The sequence below is a fragment of the Salvia splendens genome, chromosome 22 (assembly GCF_004379255.2).
Source record: "Salvia splendens isolate huo1 chromosome 22, SspV2, whole genome shotgun sequence".
NCBI classification, from domain to species: domain Eukaryota; kingdom Viridiplantae; phylum Streptophyta; class Magnoliopsida; order Lamiales; family Lamiaceae; genus Salvia; species Salvia splendens.
In genome coordinates, this window is record NC_056053.1 from 14590892 (window position 1) to 14614345 (window position 23454).

The 23454-nt window shown below is 37.7% G+C and overlaps 1 protein-coding gene and 3 long non-coding RNA genes across 4 annotated transcripts; 3 read left to right on the top strand and 1 right to left on the bottom strand.

The window, feature by feature from the left end:
• Positions 1-5352: 5352 nt before the first annotated feature.
• Positions 5353-6115, top strand: LOC121786138 (desiccation protectant protein Lea14 homolog). Its single transcript, XM_042184683.1, has one exon. It carries the CDS (start codon positions 5451-5453, stop codon positions 5943-5945), a length of 495 nt encoding a protein of 164 aa, XP_042040617.1. The 5' UTR covers positions 5353-5450; the 3' UTR covers positions 5946-6115.
• A 7265-nt stretch (positions 6116-13380) lies between these two features.
• LOC121787063 lies at positions 13381-15484 on the top strand. The gene is made up of 3 exons (XR_006047263.1): positions 13381-13488; positions 14843-14902; positions 15419-15484. It is a non-coding gene; the product is annotated as an uncharacterized LOC121787063 (long non-coding RNA).
• Positions 15485-18613: 3129 nt separating this feature from the next.
• Positions 18614-19868, bottom strand: LOC121786567. Its single transcript, XR_006047216.1, has 3 exons — positions 19629-19868; positions 19120-19555; positions 18614-18769 (listed from the first exon to the last, which is right to left on the bottom strand). It is a non-coding gene; the product is annotated as an uncharacterized LOC121786567 (long non-coding RNA).
• On the top strand, positions 19119-21256 carry LOC121786566. The gene is made up of 3 exons (XR_006047215.1): positions 19119-19255; positions 20616-20675; positions 21191-21256. It is a non-coding gene; the product is annotated as an uncharacterized LOC121786566 (long non-coding RNA).
• The last annotated feature ends 2198 nt before the right edge of the window (positions 21257-23454 follow it).

Genomic DNA, 23454 nt, shown 5'->3' on the forward strand with positions numbered 1-23454 from the left:
CTCTTATTCTGATGTGTTTTGTAAACGAGAGTGAAGTAAAATCATGCCTAAGAGTGATGTGTTTTGTAACCTCATTTAATTTGTTACACTTTCTAAGAGCCATCAATATACAAGCTGTCATGATTATAACATAATCTACAGATTAATCATTGGTACAATTGAATCTGGCCTCAAAAGTCATGAAAAATAAGGACTAATTTTTCTCCTACTACTATTTTTATTTTATTAATATTACTTGTTAATGATTACGTACTTATAATTTAAAGGAACATTCCCAATTAACCACAGACACCGCCTTCTCATCCCCTCCATCACCAAAGCATGCACCCATTCCCAATCTCCCCGCATTCTCGGCCGCCATCTCCACTGCAAAGCCGTCAAACTCGGCTTCACTTCAGATTTCACCGTATCGAACTCGCTGCTATCAATGTACGCCAAATTGTCTGACACGGGCAGAGCTGACCGCCGGGATCCCCACTCCTCGCTTCGGCCACCTGACGCAGTTGGAGGACGAGGCGGCGTACGTTGATGCTTCCTAGATAAGGCACCCCCTGGAGGGCTGATCGCGTTGTGCCGACGTTGATCCCGGTGAGTCCGATGTAGAGGTACAGCCACCGACGGACTATGCATACAGCGCCAGAGCCGAAGAAGTCGACGAGATCACCACAGACGGCGGCGGTGCAGCCGCCGGAGCCGTCTGAGAAGGCGTCGGAGTGGGCGGCGGCGAGGAGGCGGAGGGTCACAACCGAGCCCGACAGTCACTTGGCATATTCACATTCATGTATTGAGTTCCCAAAATGCCCTTGGACAAGTTTTTTTCAAAAAAATCTGAAAGTTTGTTTAAGCCATAGGATTAATTTGGAGTATTAAGATGTGTGGCTGAGATTTGTTCTCTATTTATACACTTAAGATTAGTTATATCTTGATCACTACCCTATATATATATATATATATATATATATAGGGGAGCGTTATTCTCCTATTCATCCCTTAGATCATTTATTCTTCTTAATATGGGCCGTTAGATCTCATTCATCAACGGTCCAGATGATCTGCATTATTACACTATAATGGTGCATTATTAGTCGGTGTGCATTATTCAACTGAAAATCTACATTATTACACTATAATGATGCATTATTAGTCGGTGTGCATTATTTAACTGAAAATCTGCATTATTAAATGACACGTGACACCAATCTAACCGTCGGATGACAAAATCGTGGGGCTGAGATTAAGAAGGAAATAGGAGAAAAGATATAAAAAGGAAATGAATACATCCCTATATATATATATATATATATATATTTATAGAGTTGTGATCATATGATAACCCCTAAATCACGTAATAACCCTATAACCAAATCTGAACCACACATATTTTCTAATCTTGTGGTTGAGATTCAAACTTAGATTTACTTCATAAAAAAAACCACGGGGGTAATTATGTCATTTCCCTCATTTAATTTCTGAATTTCACCAAATATCACGTAAAATGATAAAATGATATATGTTAGATTTATTGCATAGAATGATAGTTTTGCCGGATAGAATGATACTCTGAGTTGATAAAATGATACTTTTGACTGACAGATAAAATGATAAAATGATATATGTTAGGTTTATTGCATAGAATGATAGTTTTGCCGGATAGAATGATACTCTAAGTTGATAAAATGATACTTTTGACTGACTGATAAAATGATTAAATGATATATGTTTGGTTTATTGCATAGAATGATAGTTTTGCCGGATAGAATGATACTCTGAGTTGATAAAATGATACTTTTTGAGTGACTGATAAAATGATATATGTTAGGTTTATTGCATAGAATGATAGTTTTGTCAGATAGAATGATACTCTGAGTTGATAAAATGATACTTTTTGACTGACTGATAAAATAATAAAATGATATATGTTAGGTTTATTGCATAGAATGATAGTTTTGCCGGGTAGAATGATACTCAGAGTTGATAAAATGATACTTTTGACTGACTGATAAAATGATAAAATGATATATGTTTGGTTTATTGCATAGAATGATAGTTTTGCCGGATAGAATGATACTCTGAGTTGATAAAATGATACTTTTGACTGACTGATAAAATGATATGTGTTAGGTTTATTGCATATAATGATAGTTTTTGCCGGATAGAATGATACTCTGAGTTGATAAAATGATACTTTTTGACTGACTGATAAAATGATATATGTTAGGTTTATTGCATAGAATGATAGTTTTGCCGGATAGAATGATACTCTGAGTTGATAAAATGATACTTTTTGACTGACTGATAAAATGATAAAATGATATATGTTAGGTTTATTGCATAGAATGATAGTTTTGCCGGATAGAATGATACTCTGAGTTGATAACATGTTACTTTTGACTGATAAAATGATAAAATGATACTTAAATAAGATTTTACGTATTTAAATGAGCGAAATTTGTATACAATGGGAAATAAGATTTTACGTATAACTGAACCTGATACGTACGTGTAACTGAACCTCATACATCTATAGATCATGGGAAATAAGATTTTACGTATTTAAATGAGCGAAATTTGGATACGTAAATTTTATCATGAGCGAAATTCAGAAATTAAATGAGCGAAATGATATATTTACCCTCTGCGCCTTTTTTTATGAAGTAAAGCTAAGTTTGAATCTAGACCACGTGATTTTAAAAATGTGTGGTCCAGATTTAGTTATAGGGTTATTACGGAAATTGGGGTTATCATTATAATGCACCCCTATATTTATATTTATATAAAAGCAATCGGAATTGAAACAAAGAACAAGAACACCCTTTGAGTAAACAAAAGGAAAACGATTTCTATATATATTGAGATTAGAGCTTCGATCCAGAGAATAGAAAAGTGTGTGTACAACAATGGCATCAACAGCTCTAACCGAAAGACTGAGGGATCTACGGTTAGGATTAAAACATCCTTTACTAATTCTAATCATACGGTCACTGAACAAGTGAGCTGAGATCTGATGGCCCCTGCACTCCTTACTTTACGAAATTCGGTATACCAAAATTTTACAAAATACCAAACTTCGGTGTGGTATACTGCAATCCCGTTATACCATTATTTCCAGTACATAAATATATTATGTATTCACGAAATGTGTTAATGTTAGTATTTACACGGTATTCCACAAATTACAGTATTATCGTAATTTTTGGTATATATTGCAATTTCTGTATGCCGCAATATATGAAATTTCATACCGTTACTATACTGAAATATTTAGGTAATGCATTATACAGTAGCGAAAAACACGATACACCAAAATTTGGTGTTTTTGGTATGATCGATAAGTTCGGTATTTTGATACTCCATTTGGTATTTTTTTATATTTTAATAAAAGATAAATTATAAGAGAATAAAATAGTTAAAATAAAAAATACTCCGTATTGTTTTTTTTAAAAAAGAATTGATTCGCTTATTTGAAAAATCTAAAAAAAAAACCAAGAATATGGGAAAGAGGAATACTTATTTTATACGAAAAGTCATCAGCGATTTTGAGTAGTAGAGAAATACTAAAATAATGGGATAGATGATCTGTTTAGCAGCATTTAGTAAATAAAAACCCTACACATTAATTTGATTTGCAGTCAAGTTGAGTGTTTCCTTTTTTTAAAAATTAAAAGTACTATAAAGATTCTTGATTATAATCAACAAGTGGGGAAATCACGAGTCCAAACCATAGGATCCGATGAAAATCCGACATAATCAAATTAAGTAGTACAAATTGTACTTATTTAAGTTTCATTAATATTGATAAAAACATTAATATCACTGACATCATTGTAATTATTAGAGCCTTTGAGTTTTTTAGTTATAATTCGTGCCTGCCTCTCTCTTATTCGTATGCAATAATATGATTATAACCTATTTGGCTCATAGAAAAATTTAAAAAGAAAAAATGAATTATACAATGGAAAATTTCGACTATAACACAATTAGGAACCCTAGTATCTTGTTAATTTTGAAATATAGTAATTTATTATTTTCACTATACATCAATATGATTTTATTTCTCTTTTGATAATTAATGTGACCTTGAGTAAGGTACCACAAGACTCCTTTATAGAAGGACTTGAGTTCAATCACGTAAACATGTATGTATTATTTTCCCTTGTGTAGTCATGTAATGTTTTAATTGATATGATACATGAACCATATATATGTGATACTTAGAAAATACTTTTATTTTCTTTTTCGAACTCACAATTTTCCAAATATTCTCACAACTTACACTTGGAGCTATTTTCTTGAGAAAAACTCACTAAAACACTTTCTTGCATGTTTTGTTTTCTTCCTTTGTCAATTGATTTTTAGTAGCATTTTTAATCTTTCACTGTTTTGAAGAATAGCTCATAATCTGGTCGGTAACGTAATCTTTCTCAATTTTTTTATTATAACGAGATTCTTAATTGATTTATTAATTTATATAATTGTCATTTAATTGTCACAGTTACATCATCATAAAGTACGTTTAACAAGTTAACAACAAACGTTGACCCAACATTATTGTAAATACAGAATTGTATTTTTTTTCCTTTCATAATTAAAAAGAATAATGAGATTTATCACTTTTAATTGAAGTTTTAGTTACTTAATCACGATCCGCATTAATTAAAGAAGAGATAACGATTAATATTTTCTTACTATAAATTGAAAACACTTACTCAACATCAAATAGAAATAAAAAAATATTCGCATTGTCATTTGTTTTTAGATATGTAATAATAATTGAAAGAGGCCGAGGAAAAATAACACAATATTGAAAAGATAACACAAAGAAAAATACTTAATCAAAATACAATTCATATAAATTTATCTTTTTTCCTTAATTTATTTCGCATTCAATAAATTCCAGTACTATAGGATATTACGATGCATTGGGTGCGGATTTTTATAAATTATAAATGATGTAGATTGGAAGCCATAATTACGCCCAGCAATAGCATCAATTGCTCTTTACTCTTTTAATCGTCTTATAAAATTAATGTAACGCGTTCATTTATTTCTTCGCGCATATCCACTCGTATATTCCTTTGACCTTTCAATCCCTACTAATTATCCTTTCTCTAAACAATACGAATTTAAATTTAAGTAAAAAAAATTGTATGGATCATACTTTTGCAATACTACTAGTTTTATAATAATGGTCAATAGAATAAAGTAAAAATTAAATACAATTCGACAGAGATAGAAAATTGAGATGTTTAATTGAAAGCCATATACTTCTTCCCGTTCTATAAAAATATGTCATATAGTAACATTTTTTTTTCTCTTTCACTTTATTAATTTTGGATCCCACCATCTATTGACTTACAAATTATACACTAAAACACGTGTGAATGTATATATAAGCAGCTGCAAGCAACCCTAACAACTAAATCCCTCTCACTTGAAAATATCTAAAAAAAATGGACCTATTGGAGAAGGCAAAGAACTTCGTTTCCGACAAGATCGCGAATGTTCCGGTCCCTGAGGCAACGATCGCGGACGTGGACCTAAAAGGCTTCGGCCTCGACGGCATCACCCTCCTCTCGAAGGTGTCCGTGTCCAACCCGTACGGCGTGCCCATCCCGATCGGGGAGATCGTGTACACGGTGAAGAGCAAGGAGAGGGTGATCGCCTCCGGCACCATCCCGGACCCGGGGTCCCTCAAGGCCAGCGCGTCCACGCAGCTCGACGTCACCGTCAAGGTCCCGCACAGCGCCGCAATCAGCCTGATCCGCGACATCAGCGGCGACTGGGATATTGACTACTGCTTGGAGCTGGGGCTCATCATCGACCTCCCCGTCGTCGGGAGCTTCACGATCCCGATGTCATATGACGGGGAGATGAAGCTGCCTACCGTCTCCGACTTGTTCTTTGGGTCGTCGGGTGAAACTGTCGATAAAGTTGAAGTCAAGTAATTGACAATGTTTTCTTTGTTTTGTTGCTATGGATTTGTTTTATGTGATTTCGTTCCTATCCAACTTTATTGTTGTTTTTATTTACCGACTTTGTTAGGTGGTTTGAATTCACCTATTTGCGCTTCCAATCACATGTTTGATTCCTATTTATCTAGTTGTTCATGATTAAATATCTTATATTTGACTAATACGATTTAAAAGATTATTTGATTTTATCAAGTAAAGTGGATAGAAAAGTTAGTGGTACCTAAAATCTTCTTTTATATATTAATTTAATAATAAAATGTGATTGGAATGAGTTACTGAAAACCACCCTCTTTTCTTTGTGTTACCGCTTAATTTGTGATTCATAAAAATCACAAAGATGTGATGTCAGTTTCTTATATTAAACACAAACTGATTAGAATAAGGAAAAAAAATATGCTCATTAATTTTGGGCCAATTTGAGTTGGGCTGCCACATAACGGGACCAGCCCGACAATATATAGTAATTTGTATTAATTTAAATTTGAAAAAACACAGTTGCAACCTAGCAGTAGTATTTCTTTGTGTTTTTGATGAATTATTCATTTATTTCTTGTTCTAGTGTTCAAGTGATGCATAACGGAGTATATGCATGTTTGAATCTTCAGGAAATATGTGTTGAACTCAAATTAATGATTCACAGAATTAGTAAACATAAAACGGAAGCCTACATGATTTCGGATTCATGATCTTCAATGTTCTTAACGAATTCCGAAGTGTGGAAATTGGATTCATGATCTTCAATGTTCTTAACTAGTGTGGAAATCGTCTTTCAAGCGTCAACGTTTCACAGAGTTATCATCTCTATACTTTCCTAATATTGTTATATAACATCTTATTATTACTATCCATCCATACAAGTTAAAGTAAAACAAAAAACTAATGCCAAGCAGAAGCAGAGATCAAATTCTCCTATTCTTCCAAGCCAACAGCATGGCTCCATCTCTCTCCACCAAACTATAATGCTCCGAGTATCCCCTCTGATCACCGAATTCACATAAGGGCTCATCTCACACTGCTCGAAACCCGCCATCCTAAACCTCGACCGCCACTTCCCGAACAGCTCGTGTCGCTCGACCCTCTCCCTCCCCTCGCACGCTATCACGTTCACTATGTCCCTCGCCAAGCAATGCTGCTCCACATCGATCCGGTCCACGCTCCCCCTCTCCATGGCATTTGAAGGCTCTGTAAATGCCGGCGAGAAGGCCTTAGAGCATGTAGGCCACGAGGCGCTCTATTGGCGCCCCGGTTATAGACACGCCGCGACTAGCGTGCTCCAAGAGCTTCTCGAATTGGTCCAAGTTGTTCTCGGAGGCTGGAAATGGGATGTGATGGCTTCCGTGTGGCCGCCATCAGAGCACGCTCCAGCTCGTCCAGAGAGCGCCGATTGATTTCTCCATCAATGCTGTCTTGAAAGCACAAGGGAGTAACTTCTCTGGAGCTGAATTGATATTGAGTGTCATGATAGGATAAGCCATAGCACTCAGATTCCATATTAATTCTGTATAAACACAAACACATGTATCTCCTATTACTAACATCTTAACTCTATCAGATAAACAGTGTTGCCAAATTTAAAAAAAAAAGAAAATAAATAGTATATCAAATCACCACTTATTTTATGCCATGGTATTAAAGCGATTCGTGGCTTGACTCAAAAGTATATCTAGAAAATTTGACTGATCCAACAATATATTTATGCTTTAAATTGCCGGTCTTCACAAATAAGTCTAACCCCCTCCCTCCAACATTCACAAATTGATCACTCATTTTATCACTGATTGATTCTATGATATAACCCAATGAATTTCTAACACACAGGGTAATGCAAAATTGAGGTTTAACATAGTTAACAACAAAAATAAATGTCTCCAATAATTAGTAACTAAAAAACAGCCGTAGAAGAGATGGAAATCACCCCAAGGTTTTGCCCCCGAAATCTCTGGTCAAAACTCAATCGAAAGCAGAGAAGAAACTGGCATATATTTTTGTTTCTTAATTCCATGAAATTTAGAAAAATTCAGAATATTTAACTGACAGGAAAAACAAAACAGTTAGGAAATCCATAAACGAAGAAATGAAGGGAAATGAAGTAGCTGTATTCGAATGAATTCTGGTTTATATGAAAACTATTCGAATTGAGTATATATAAATAGAGAGAGAGTGTGTAGAAGTGCCACGCAGATGTATATTAAGAAGTAGACATGAATAGTAGTGTTTGGCGTCAGCTCCGACCTCATACCACAACAAACCGCTTTTTCCATCTACAATAAAATAATCACTCCGTTTCTTGTTACGTTAATTGATTTTTTTGTTAATTGAGTCACGTTCTCTAGGCCATCCGCAACGCTGTCTCTTATCCGTCTCTCATCCATTAACTATTCGTGGGCTTCACTGTACTTTTCACTCCATTTCTTTACTAAGAGACATAACCTGCACTTTTCACTACATCTCTTAACTAAGAGACAGAACCTGCAACTCTCTCTTGACCACCTCTTAATTTACTATTCATTCAATTTCATTTTTTATTTTTATTTAAATAAAATAAAATGACAACATAAAATAAAAATACAACTTAAAATTCAAAAAAATAAAAAAAACACATAATTAAAATCCTAAAAAAATAAAAATTACATAATTTAAAATACAATTTTATAGAAATTAAAAAAAACTACTCTGCCGGCGAATCATCCCCCGAAGGCGGTGGCAGTGCACTGAAGCCACCTGAATGCGAAATACCAACTTGTCTTGCCAAATACTCAATTCCGGCAAGATGGGCTTGGTATTGGGGAGGCGTCATGCGGGAAGTGTCCGCCATCGTGGCGGTCAAGTACATGGACATTAGGGTGTTCGAGGCCACCCCCGAGCCCGAGCCCGCCTGGCTTGATTCACCTCGGCCCCTCCTCCCTCTAGCTGCCTTGGTCCCTTGCGGCAGACGACGCCCACAGAAGGACCCCCCCGGCATCGTCTGTCGTGCCCTCACCTCCTACGAGGCAACATCTTGTGCGGCGCTTCCCGAACCGCCCCCACTAGACGAGAATTGGCCACTCGCCATGTGCTCCGAGGTCGAGCCCGAGCTGGACCGGACACCGTCAGCCCACCTTTCCTCATCTTTGACGGCCTCCCAAACATCGACATGTCTGAATTCTTTGCCGGTGTCTTCGAAATAGACTAGCAAAGCCGATCTCAGAATGTCGGCTCCCGTGGCTCCGCTTTGGTAATGAGCCGCTTCGTTCTTGTAGATGCCGCAGAATTTTTTGACCTCTCTGTCGACTAGGTCAAAGTAAGCGCGGAGCATCTTCAATGTGCGGCGGCGGGACCCTTTCGGCTTAATCTCGTTGTAGGCCTCGGTGACCTTTTCCGAGAATCACTTCCGGGTTTATTGATTCCCGACGATGGGATCGTACGAGATGCTGATCCAAGCGTTGTACACAATCATCGTGTCCTTGTGGCTGTATGGAAGCCGGCCTACATCCTCCTCCTCCTCGGCCGCCTCCGCCTCTTCTTCCACCGCCCTGGAGCTTCCACCGCCTCGTCCTCCTTCCGAAGTGGGTTCATCCTGATAATCCTCCCGAATTTAGGATAATCCCTGCGAACTCCTCGGGGCGGAGGGACGAGCTTATGCATAACATCAAAATGGGGTGGTTGGTACCCCGCCGGCGTCGATGAGCCCTGGGTGCCCGGCGTCGACGAACCAGAGCCAGAACCACCCAAGACATTGTACATGCCCCCCAGTCGCCAAACGCGTTGATGTCAAACTCGCCGGAGCCGCCACCGCCATAGTTGTCGTCGCCGGACATTTTGTGATGACAATTGGAGAGGTTAGATGAAAATTGGAGAGGAAATGGAGATGATTTAGGAAGAATAGATGTGTATTTGTGTGTGAAATGAGGATGAAATAGGAGTATTTATAGTAATATTACCGTTTTCAATTTTTTTAGTTTTTTATTAAATTTGATTTTTTTTTTAAATGATTTATTGCGTCAGCGTGACGAAGCCCACTCGCGGGCCGGCGAGTGGGCGTCACGCGTGGCGCCAGAGCGCGCCACATGGCGCAGGTGCGTGGCGAGACAGCCCGCGAGACGTCTCAGTGGGACGGGCGTCTCGGCGAGACCGGGATGAGACGGGGTGCTGCAACACGTCTCGCCACCGTCTCGTCTCGGCGGGATGAGATACGAGCCACCCGCGGGACGCGTCGCGGGTGGCCTTAGAGCATACAAATTTAAAAACACTTCATGCATCCTGATTCATTGTTAAAAGTCTCGATTTGTTATTTTAATTGATCCATGTCTGGATTCATTTTTTATTATAAATAATAGGTAAATTCATATTTCACTAACTTAATTCACTTACATTTTATTATAAATCAAATATTTCTTTTGCATCTTAAGATATAAACTTCAGAAACGATAAAAAAATTTAAAGATAAAATTGGTAAACTAAAAGAAATATAATAAAAAATGTGTTAATGAAAAATAGGTCTCACCTCATTAGAAATACATCAAAATGAAATAATTTTTATTTTTAAGAAACATAACGAGTATATAAAAATAAATCTCACATTCCACTATCTTCTTGTACCCACTTAAATTTATACTTATTTTCTTTTTAGTTTGTAAAAGTGTGAACTTTCTAATTTTAGAAATCTAATTATACTACTAATAATATGTACCCACATTCTCTACTAATATTATTTTCACTACTCTTTCTCTTCTTATCTCTCACTTTATCAACTGCATATTAAAACTCGTGCAAACTAAAAGTTTAAACTTTTCAGGGACAAGAAGAATATTTCTTAAACTCCTATCTAACTCAAATGAGAACTTAAATGTTTTAGTACGTTAAGTTAAGTAAGAAAAATGAAAATAGAATAAAGTAAGAGAGAGTACTTCCTCCACCACACTACAAGTAATTGATTTCTTTTGAGCAAGAGATTTAAGAAAAATTATATCTATTGAATTAAATGCAGAGAATAAAGTATGGGATAGAAAAAGTAGAAAATGAAAAGAGAAAATAAAGTAGGAAAGAAATAATAATACAAGAGATAAAATAAAGTAAGAGAGAGAAATTGTTGCTTTTTATCAAAAAAAATGAAAACAATCACTTGCTACAGAATAATCCAAAATGGAAAGTTGATCATTTATAATGAGACTGAGAGAATATTATTTTTTGCGAAAAATAGAATTGACTCAATTATTTTAAAATTTTTAAGATATAAAAAAATAACTCAATTAATAAAGAAGGGAGTGTTAATTATTTTTTTCATCTACAGAATACTTTTATATTTTTTTAGGCTTGAATGCTTTTATACAGATCATACGATTTAATACGTTTATAAAATTTAAACATTGCATCAATTCTATACTTACCATAATAATGGAAACTAAGTAGGAGTATAATATTATCATAGACAAAAGTGAGAGAAAATTAGAGGATAATAATTATACTATATTCGTTCATAATTCACTGATGACTACATCTACATGTATGTATTAGAAAGAAAAAAAAATAGATAAAGTGAGAGGATAAAAAATGTGGAAGAAAAATTGAATAATAAATGAAGAATAATAGCTCTCCATTTTTAGTACAAGACGAATTTTGTTTGGATGAATGGAAATAAAAAGAAAAAATTATTTTTTATGGATGGATTGATGGTGCCAAAGAAGATAATTAAGAGCACCCACAACCGTGCTCTTGCCAATGAGCACGGTTGGGGGCCCGGCGCCACTATTCCTGTCTGCTCTTAGGCAAGAGCACAACACCCACAGCTGTGCTTTTCCGCAAGGACGAGTACAATTCATTTTAAATAAAAACATTCCCATAACATTAAAATTCATTAAAAAACCGAAATAATATTACAAATTACAAATAAAATAAAAAAGACATAATTAAAATCCTAAAAAATAAAAATTACATAATTAAAATCCTAAAAATTAAAAATTACATACTTAAAATACTAAAAATTAAAAATTACATAATTAAATTCGTAAAATTAAAAAAACCCACTACGCGTTGCCAAATTTCGCCCACATGTGTTTGATTAGGTCTTCTTGTAGCTCAACGTGAGTTCGGGTATCGCGCATTGTTTGGATCCTCTCACCCACCGTCGTATGCACACCTCGGCGTGGGGGAGAGCTCACGCTTGAGCTTCCGGCTTCATCCTCGTCGTAGAAGCTAGCCGCCCTCGGTCCTTCGTCGGCTATAATCATGTTGTGTAAGATAATACACGTGCACATGATGTCGGCGATATTGTTCAAGTACCACAGCCGAGCCGGGGCCTTCACAATGTGAATCGGGCTTGAAGGACCCCAAAGGCTCTTTCGACGTCTTTCCGCGCGGACTCTTGACGCTGCGCAAAAAGAACTCGTCTCGGGTCTTGCGGGTCGCTGAACGTCTTCACAAAAGTCGACCACCTTGGGTAGATACCATCGGCGAGATAGTAACCCATGTGGTATGTATTTCCGTTGACGGTGAAGTCGATCGCCGGTGCTACACCATTCAATACATCATTGAAGAGGGGTGAAGAATAGAGCACGTTCAAGTCGTTGTTGGATCCGACAATGCCGAAATATGCATGCCAAATCCATAGGCGGTAGTCGGCGACCGCCTCAAGGATAAGTGTTGGGTCACCGCCTTTGTGGCCGCGTAAGGGTTGCCCCCTCCAAGCAGTCTGTAACAACCCGAACTTTCGTACCTTATTTTTTTTATTATTAGCCTAAAGATAAATAATAAGTGATCGTTGTAATATTCGAAATCTGCCATTTTCATGTATAATAATTGATCTTGGTTTTTAAAAAAAAAATCATTTCTTCGTTCTCGAACGAAGATTTCAAGTAAAAAAAAAATAACACCAAATAAAAATTTATAATGTCCGGCATATCTCCGAAGTCCGCTAAATTACTATTATACAAATTTATCAAATCCTTATCTATTACAATTAGAGAAAAGTTCACGCAGTCGTTCAATGGTCGTGCTTGCACTCCAAGAAAGTCTGGTACATCATCATGGAAGACTATGGATGTTATTTGTTTTCCTACACCAAAGCCACGCCACTTTCAGAAACATTAAACTGGGTTTTTCCTATACCAACTTAAATAAATAAGTAAATAAAGATGCAAATAATAAAATTTAATAAAACAAATAAAATATAAAAGAAAGAGATAGAGCAGATCAAGTGGATCGATTTTTTTTAGACACGGCATTTAATTAGTGCAGACAAATTATATTCCTTCGTGACTAAGGAGAATAACAAATCATATTCCTTCCTTCCTGACGAAGGCAAATCAAATCATATAACTTGCTATACCGTCACTTTCACGTGCCATCTCTTAAGTGTATCTCTTAAGTATACATAAATATATATAAATCATTTTTGCCACTTACCCAAATCACCATCAAATCCTAAATTCTCTGCACACACCAACCCAACGTGGATAGAGCAGTCCGAGGAAGGAGATTTCACACGATTGTAGACGCAAACACTACAACCCAACACTTTACTTTCCTCACCATCATCAAGGTAAACAACAAACCTTTCCTTTCTTGCACATAAGAACACGCATATGCATATCTAAAGAGGAAGTAGGATCTGCTCAAATCAGTAGTCAACAATACACAGCAAGTAACACCATGATTCACCAAACACATACCCATCGAATAGAGAGACTAAAATCCTACAATGGCTAGAACTAGATAGTTAAAGAAACTTATCTTATGTGTACGAATCTGCTGGATTCCAGGGGCTGCCTTTCGGCAGCCCGGAGACGACGAGGGCAGCCCCACGCTTATGCCTTTCAATAAATTCAAAATCTTGACAAATCTACAAAGTTAAAACACAAAGCCGGTAAGATATTTGACACTTAGGAAAATAAAGAAAGCAAAACTCACGTTACCTGTCGGAAAGCTACGCACGGCGGGGGAGGGGTCTCGGCTGAGGCGGTGGAGCAGCGATGATGTGATGGCGGTGGAAATCGAGAGAGGGAGGTGGAGGGCCGCGACGGCGAGCCACCGCGCGTACAGCAGCGGCGGCGGCGGCGGCGGCGTGAGCATAGCCGAGAGAGAGAGGGGGAAGAAGAGAGAAAGAGAGAAGAGGAAGAGAGAGGGAGAGAGAAGGAGAGAGAGAGAGAGAGAAGAGGGAGGAGACGTCGGCGGACGGTGGTGCTGAGGATGGCGAAGGCGGATCGGCGACGAGAGAGAGAGGGAAGAGTAAGAGGCTGTGCATTTTGGGAAATTTGGGGAAGAAAATGAATAGTAGTTTAGGTGAGAGAGTAGATGATACGTATGGTGGAAGGGGGAGTATATGGACTAGTTTAGTTTTGAAATGGGCTCTAATTAGATGTTGGGCCTTTAGTTTTAAAAGAATTGGGCCTCATTAAATTAAAGTGGATGATTTGTTTAGTTGGACTCCATTTATTTTTATTTTGGGCTTTAAACTTTTAATTAGAGATATAAAGTGGGGAAATAATTAAGCTTTGGGGCTTCTAATTAAGTTTTGGGTCGATAATTAATTGTGATGAATTATTTAAATAATCCCGTAATATTTCAAAGGATGAATAATTTTATCCTAAGTCCGAAATAAATATATTTTTTCGAAGGGAAATGGTTGCGATAATTTAATTGTGCACTTTTATAATTTTTGGGATTTTAATTCGATATCGTGGAGGAAAATACGAGGAGTCAAAGGTGGAAATATGGGCGTGAGTGGCCGACCGGCATCGCCCCGCAACGCCTTGGGCGGCCGCCGAATAATCGAAAATACGCGAAAATCAAGAAAAGAGATAAAAGACTTTAATGAGAGTGCATGCATTCTAATTTAAGTAGTTCTGCCCTTGAGTCTAATTAGTGTATTATTATATTGTGATATTTTCAAAAAGGGTACGTCCGCAAGTAAAGTCGGAACGAAAGATTCAAGCTAAGGGAGCTAAACATTCAAGGTGAGCTTTCCTATACTAAAAATACAAATCGTATTTTATGAAACACGAACGCATGTTCTTGATTCTTAAAGATGTTGTCTTGCCATAAATGTTTTTGTATGGGGCCTATCTGTTTGGCTAAGGCCAAAGGAATTATGAATGATGATATAAGTCGAATTCGGGTCCCAGTGAGGGTGGTGTCCCCGCTTGGACTAGTGTACACAAGCTACCTCTGACATGTTGGGCAGAGCAGGTGACCGAGGAAGGTGGCCACCTTCCCGGCACATAAATATAAGGTGACCGTGGGAGAACACCATCTCGACGGCACAATGTGATCAGATATGGCTAAAAGTACAGGAAAAAGGGGCTGCAGCCCAATGTGATATTTTTAGTAAGCTCAGGTCTTTTAAATAACACCCCCGAGTGTTACTGTGATGATGGCTTGACAATATTTTCAAATGTATATGTGTAATTTTCGGCAATGTGTTCACTAAGTACTTTTTGTACTCAGCCCTGCATATATTTCTAAATGTGCAGGTTGAGCAGCGAAGTAGTGGAGGAAGTGCTATTGAGACAAGATACTTAATTCAGTCAGATTTTGACTCTCGGAGGTTCATGTCTTCATACATGGAACCGCGTTCATTTGCTTCCGTTGTGCATCTTAAAAGACTCAAGTCTATTTTGTTCAAAACTCTGATTTTATTTCGAGTTATTCCCATTTGTTTCGAGCTATGGTCGATTTGTGTTTTCCCCTTTCTTCCCCGCTTCTTTAATCCTCCCCTAGTCGCGATCAACCGTGTTTTCTATCCTTAGAAAATGCGGTCGTGACAGAGTGGTATCAGAGCATTCTTTCTCGCTCTGAACCCGAGAGTCTTCTTCGAAAATCTTTGGTCTAGACTTGTTCCAGTAGACTGTCTGATCGATGAAAATGCTCTTAGCACTTCCCTCCCATCGCGCTCAACGAGGAAAAAGGTAACTTGTTCTTTTTTCAAAAGAAAGTCAAGATATTTAAAAGTGTGAAATGGAGAAATAGCTCATGCAGTTAATTTGACTGAACAGATGAAAATATTGAGTTTAAAGAAAGAGTTGATGTTTCTTGATTGGGTAACGTGCTTAAAGAAAGAGTTAATATGTCTTTTCTTGGCTAAAGACTGTGAATGTATGAATAAAAGGAGCAACTTTCCTAAAAAAAAAAAAGGGTAATGGAATATGAAAGTATAAAGTATATGAGTCTAGTACCAATTGTTGAAATGATATTTTTTTTTTTGAGTTGGTGAAATGATATCTCTTTTGAGTTAGTCATTGAATCATGTTGCTAGAGTGGGGAAATCGAAATTTCCAAGAACTTAGAATACTTAGTTATGCGATCCTTCTAGAACACAATATGAACTCGAACTTAGAAGTACAGTATGGGCATTTATCGCTTTCCCGAGCGACGAAAAGATAAAGGACGCAATAAGAAAGAATCTTCGTTACGAGAAAGTAACAACGTGTTACGAGGATGAGCTTTATGACGAACCAAGAGTACCAGAGAGTTGTAATCGCCACATATGGTCATCTGATGTAATCGTAAGGTGAAAGTAGCTTGTGACCAAAGTTTCCCATAACTCAGTTACCATCCTCCATAAAGAGTTAAACAACGGAGTATCACCGTCGTAGTTAACCAAGAAGATTCATCAGCAATGCTTACTTAGATTCCCATGAATTCCATTTTCTCGCACTCCCTTGATCAAAATACTTTTGTTGAATTAAGATCTTAAATGACTTCCTTTTCAAGGTAATGTGCCATTATTTTCCCTCTTCTATGTCAAGGTTGTGAATCACTTTCAGTTTTGAGCTTGCTCCCTCATGTTTTCTGATAACCTGCAGTGACTACGGTCATTCTTTACTCATTATGTATAAAAGCAATACTTTGACTCTCTGAATTCTTGCCACCAAACTCCTATACTAAGAGCTGCTTTATTTATAGCCTTCAGAATGAACATGTTTCCCTAAACTATTGTCTCTTCAATGATAATATATTCTTCAAAGATCGTTGGAAGACCTTTCGTGATTTCAAAAGTGCTTGTTGACAAGCTCTTTATTTTATAAAGAACAGTCACCTCTTCTTAATTCCACTATAATTATTCCATCATGCTGTGAGATCTTCAGCAACTCCAGGTCTAAAGCAATTTGCTCTCTCCTTGAACTAGTTTGTTCTGATTGTCTTCTCTACTAGTTAATTTCCGTGATTTGGTTATAAACTTTGTGAATTCGTTAACGTGATATAGTATCACGAATTTGTTGACCCAAAAGGGTAGTTGCTTGTTATTCCTCTTCTCAAATCCACTTGAGACCAATTATTTTCAGTCTCATTATATTCGAGCAGACATCTGGTGAGACCTTAAACCTTTTAATTTGACCCTTTGTGTTTTCAGACATAATTATTGACAAGTTCTTTGTTTTACATGAATATTCTCATCTTCTGAATTCAAATATGATTGTTGTCTCTTGATTTGAGCTTTTCTGCAAGCTCCATGTTAAAGCGGGCACATTGCTTCTCCCTTGGCTAGTTTCCTCTTGTTGCCCTCTTTATTAGTCAGTTTCCCTGAACTGCTTACAAACTCTAAAAATTTCATTGATTTGATCTTCTATCACAGTGTTGTTGAGCAAATTGCAATTGTTTATTTTTCCTATTCTTTTCAAATCCATTTGTAACCAACCATCTCAGGTCTTCATGTTATCATCCGGGGATACTTGAAACTTTTCTACTTCACTGTTCATTTTGATTATATTATTGGCAACCTATTATTGACATCTGCATTTTTATTCGTCATACCCTCAGTTTCGCAATTTATTCCATCTGGTAAGTTTTCCCACAATAAAATTCCCAAGCTCTATGGGTATAGCTCAAGCCCTTTGAAGTTGTATCTTTTCTCTTCTGGGAGTGATCATAATGAGCCCAATTGGGCCTAGTCTTTGCACTTCATGAAAACCTTTGTTGCAAGCTACTGGTGAAAGTTTGTGGTGAACCAAACACTCATGTAACTGAAATAATTATAATCGTTTTATTTTCATGGCTACCTTGGAGCCTACACAAAGCAAGAACTATTAGAATATTTCTCTTGGAATCCCAAATTCAGTTCCGATCAAAGTTAAAACAGTTAGATCAACTCTATATTTCCTCGCGTGAGACCCTATGAAATTCTAGAGGAAGTGGGCCCAGTAGCATAGCGCTTGGCATTACCACCCAACTTTGGGAACGTACACAACGTATTCCACGCCTCCCAACTTCGAAGATACGTGTTCGACCCAAAACATGTGATTCGCTACCAAAAAAAATCGCCCTAGAGCCTAACCTGAGTTACAAAGAAAAGCCGGTGGAAATACTAGATCGAAAAGTGCAGCAACTTTGGAATAAATCGATTACTACAGTAAGAGTTTTGTGGACAAACCATGGACAGGCATAAGCAACATGGGATCTAGAAGAGAAAACGGAGGAAAAAATATCTCGAGATTTTGCCTAGATAACTCCTAAATTTCGGGACGAAATTTCTTTTAAGGGGGGTAGAATGTAACAACCCGAACTTTCGTACCTTATTTTTTTTATTATTAGCCTAAAGATAAATAATAAGTGATCGTTGTAGTATTCGAAATCTTGGTTTTTAAAAAAAAATCATTTCTTCGTTCTCGAACGAAGATTTCAAGTAAAAAAAAAAAGTAACACCAAATAAAAATTTATAATGTCCGGCATATCTCCGAAGTCCGCTAAATTACTATTATACAAATTTATCAAATCCTTATCTATTACAATTAGAGAAAAGTTCACGCAGACGTTCAATGGTCGTGCTTGCACTCCAAGAAAGTCCGGTACATCATCATGGAAGACTATGGATGTTATTTGTTTTCCTACACCAAAGCCACGCCACTTTCAGAAACATTAAACTGGGTTTTTCCTATACCAACTTAAATAAATAAGTAAATAAAGATGCAAATAATAAAATTTAATAAAACAAATAAAATATAAAAGAAAGAGAGAGAGCAGATCAAGTGGATCGATTTTTTTTAGACACGGCATTTAATTAGTGCAGACAAATTATATTCCTTCCTGACTAAGGAGAATAACAAATCATATTCCTTCCTTCCTGACGAAGGCAAATCAAATCATATAACTTGCTATACTGTCACTTTCACGTGCCATCTCTTAAGTGTATCTCTTAAGTATACATAAATATATATAAATCATTTTTGCCACTTACCCAAATCACCATCAAATCCTAAATTCTCTGCACACACCAACCCAACGTGGATAGAGCAGTCCGAGGAGGGAGATTTCACACGATTGTAGACGCAAACACTACAACCCAACACTTTACTTTCCTCACCATCATCAAGGTAAACAACAAACCTTTCCTTTCTTGCACATAAGAACACGCATATGCATATCTAAAGAGGAAGTAGGATCTGCTCAAATCAGTAGTCAACAATACACAGCAAGTAACACCATGATTCACCAAACACATACCCATCGAATAGAGAGACTAAAATCCTACAATGGCTAGAACTAGATAGTTAAAGAAACTTATCTTATGTGTACGAATCTGCCGGATTCCAGCGACTGCCTTTCGGCAGCCCGGAGACGACGAGGGCAGCCCCACGCTTATGCCTTTCAATAAATTCAAAATCTTGACAAATCTACAAAGTTAAAACACAAAGCTGGTAAGATATTTGACACTTAGGAAAATAAAGAAAGCAAAACTCACGTTACCTGTCGGAAAGCTACGCACGGCGGGGGAGGGGTCTCGGCTGAGGCGGTGGAGCAGCGATGATGTGATGGCGGTGGAAATCGAGAGAGGGAGGTGGAGGGCCGCGACGGCGAGCCGCCGCGCGTACAGCAGCGGCGGCGGCGGCGGCGGCGGCGGCGTGAGCATAGCCGAGAGAGAGAGAGGGGGAAGAAGAGAGAAAAAGAGAAGAGGAAGAGAGAGGGAGAGAGAAGGAGAGAGAGAGAGAGAAGAGGGAGGAGACGTCGGCGGACGGTGGTGCTGAGGATGGCGAAGGCGGATCGGCGACGAGAGAGAGAGGGGAGAGTAAGAGGCTGTGCATTTTGGGAAATTTGGGGAAGAAAATGAATAGTAGTTTAGGTGAGAGAGTAGATGATACGTATGGTGGAAGGGGGAGTATATGGGCTAGTTTAGTTTTGAAATGGGCTCTAATTAGATGTTGGGCCTTTAGTTTTAAAAGAATTGGGCCTCATTAAATTAAAGTGGATGATTTGTTTAGTTGGACTCCATTTATTTTTATTTTGGGCTTTAAACTTTTAATTAGAGATATAAAGTGGGGAAATAATTAAGCTTTGGGGCTTCTAATTAAGTTTTGGGTCGATAATTAATTGTGATGAATTATTTAAATAATCCCGTAATATTTCAAAGGATGAATAATTTTATCCTAAGTCCGAAATAAATATATTTTTTCGAAGGGAAATGGTTGCGATAATTTAATTGTGCACTTTTATAATTTTTGGGATTTTAATTCGATATCGTGAAGGAAAATACGAGGAGTCAAAGGTGGAAATATGGGCGTGAGTGGCCGACCGGCATCGCCCCGCAACGCCTTGGGCGGCCGCCGAATAATCGAAAATACGCAAAAATCAAGAAAAGAGATAAAAGACTTTAATGAGAGTGCATGCATTCTAATTTAAGTAGTTCTGCCCTTGAGTCTAATTAGTGTATTATTATATTGTGATATTTTCAAAAAGGGTACGTCCGCAAGTAAAGTCGGAACGAAAGATTCAAGCTAAGGGAGCTAAACATTCAAGGTGAGCTTTCCTATACTAAAAATACAAATCGTATTTTATGAAACACGAACACATGTTCGTGATTCTTAAAGATGTTGTCTTGCCATAAATGTTTTTGTATGGGGCCTATCTGTTTGGCTAAGGCCAAAGGAATTATGAATGATGATATAAGTCGAATTCGGGTCCCAGTGAGGGTGGTGTCCCCGCTTGGACTAGTGTACACAAGCTACCTCTGACATGTTGGGCAGAGCAGGTGACCGAGGAAGGTGGCCACCTTCCGGCACATAAATATAAGGTGACCGTGGGAGAACACCATCTCGACGGCACAATGTGATCAGATATGGCTAAAAGTACAGGAAAAAGGGGCTGCAGCCCAATGTGATATTTTTAGTAAGCTCAGGTCTTTTAAATAACACCCCCGAGTGTTACTGTGATGATGGCTTGACAATATTTTCAAATGTATATGTGTAATTTTCGGCAATGTGTTCACTAAGTACTTTTTGTACTCAGCCCTGCATATATTTCTAAATGTGCAGGTTGAGCAGCGAAGTAGTGGAGGAAGTGCTATTGAGACAAGATACTTAATTCAGTCAGATTTTGACTCTCGGAGGTTCATGTCTTCATACATGGAACCGCGTTCATTTGCTTCCGTTGTGCATCTTAAAAGACTCAAGTCTATTTTGTTCAAAACTCTGATTTTATTTCGAGTTATTCCCATTTGTTTCGAGCTATGGTCGATTTGTGTTTTCCCCTTTCTTCCCCGCTTCTTTAATCCTCCCCTAGTCGCGATCAACCGTGTTTTCTATCCTTAGAAAATGCGGTCGTGACACAGTCGGGCAATTCTTCCACCTCCAATGCATGCAGTCAATGCTACCAAGCATTCCGGGTAAGCCATGGACTGATTCGTGAAGACGAAGCAACCGTTGGCAATCATCGGTGGTGGGTGCCCGAAAGAATTCATCACCGAAAGCTGTATGAATGCCCTCGAAAAATTTTTTAAGACAAAGGATTCCAGTAGACTCACCGATATGCAAATACTCGTCGAAGAGGTCGGCCGTTTGCCCAGTAGCGAGTTGTCGGATGGCACACGTACACTTCTGCAACGGAGTGATACTTTGCCGGCATGCTGCATCTAGACCTGTTTGGAAGAATTCAACACGGGCGGACAATGTGTTGACAATACGCATAAACGGGCGCTTTGACATGCGAAAACGGTGCCTGAAGTAATCCGCCGGAAACTGCGGCTGGTCAGCAAAATAGTCGGCAATGAGCCTTTCGTGGGCTCCCCCCCGATCACGATGGATGTAGCGGCGAGTTTATCTAGTTGGTTGAGGAGGAGGGGCGGGGGTATTCGCTGCGACATATGCATCATAAGCGGCACGGTGTTGTTCGTAGTATTCTTGTTCTTCGCGCTCCGCTTCCGCAATAAGATGGGTGAAATCCATTTGAGGTTTTGAGTGAGAGATGAATGTGTAGATAAGTTGTATGAAAAATATGAATGAGAGATGAATGAGAGATGATTTGATGTGGAAAATGGATGATGAATGTGTGTATTGATAGATGATTTTGGGGAAAAAATAAAAAAAAATACAGAAAAACGGGCAAAAAAACGGCCATTTTTTTGGGATTGGGAAAATATTTTTTTTAATCGATTTTTATAATAAAAAACTAAATTTTTGCAAAAAAAATAAAAATATTCAAATGCAACGACTATGCCGTTACCCAATCAGCCGTCGACACGTCACCTGCTCGCTGGCACGGACGTGCTCGATGCATCGAGCAGCGCCGTGCCAGCGGCGGACGACATCTTCCGTGCCACTGGCACGGACGGATGGACGTCGTCCGTCCATCGTTGTGGGTGCTCTAAAGGTAGATCGATGTTGTAGTCTTGATGGTGTGAGTTAGCGTTTAGAGTGCATAATTCACGTTTAATTTGTTTTTAGGAAATTATGTATGCAGTTTACGATTTATTGTTTAAGCTACACAAAAATAAGAAATCGTAAGAAATAAAAAGCACATTTCATAAATTAACATATCCTCTCCTCTATACGGTAGGCATGCACACGGGTCGGAACCGCCAGTTCCGGTTCATGAACCGGCGGTTCACGGTTCATCATTCCCATGAACCGGAACCAACCCGCCAAGGGTCCTGGCGGTTCCAGTTCCGGTTCAAAAAACCGCCGGATCACGAAACCGCCGGTTCTGGGCCGGTTCGGCGGTTTGTAATATTTTTTTTTTGCATTTCTTCTCGTTTTAGTGTTTATTTCAACGAGACTACAAGTCACAAGTCACAACTTTTAAGTTACAATTTATACTTAATGTTGGACTTGAGCTTTTTGGTTGAAAGATAGTGTATTGGATGTTTCTCTTTTATAGCTACATGTTCTTGGATGTGTTGCTCTTTCTTTCAATGTGGGATAAAACTCCTTATTTATAACTACATGATACATCTCCACCATCTTTGTTTATATTAGTTTATATCTTAACTATCTTCTATTATTATAACTTAACAACAAATATAATTACATAAAGTATTATTCTTTAATTCTTTATCATTATCGATTTGTTTGTGTATAAGTTTATGTGTATATTAACTAATAAATGCCATTATAATTTATACACATTAAGAGAATAATTATTATACAAATTGTATTAATATAGTGATAACTATAATATGGATATTATTTATCTATATACAAATCATATTACTCAATAATTGTTTATTCTTATCTATCAAGAATATATTCACAGATAATAATTTTATTTATATAAATTATACTACATCTATTAGAATAACAAC

What these genes read in the sequence shown, in the direction of transcription:
- LOC121786138 (XM_042184683.1), top strand. Translation starts at nt 5,451, where the DNA reads ATGGACCTATTGGAGAAGGCAAAGAACTTCGTTTCCGACAAGATCGCG.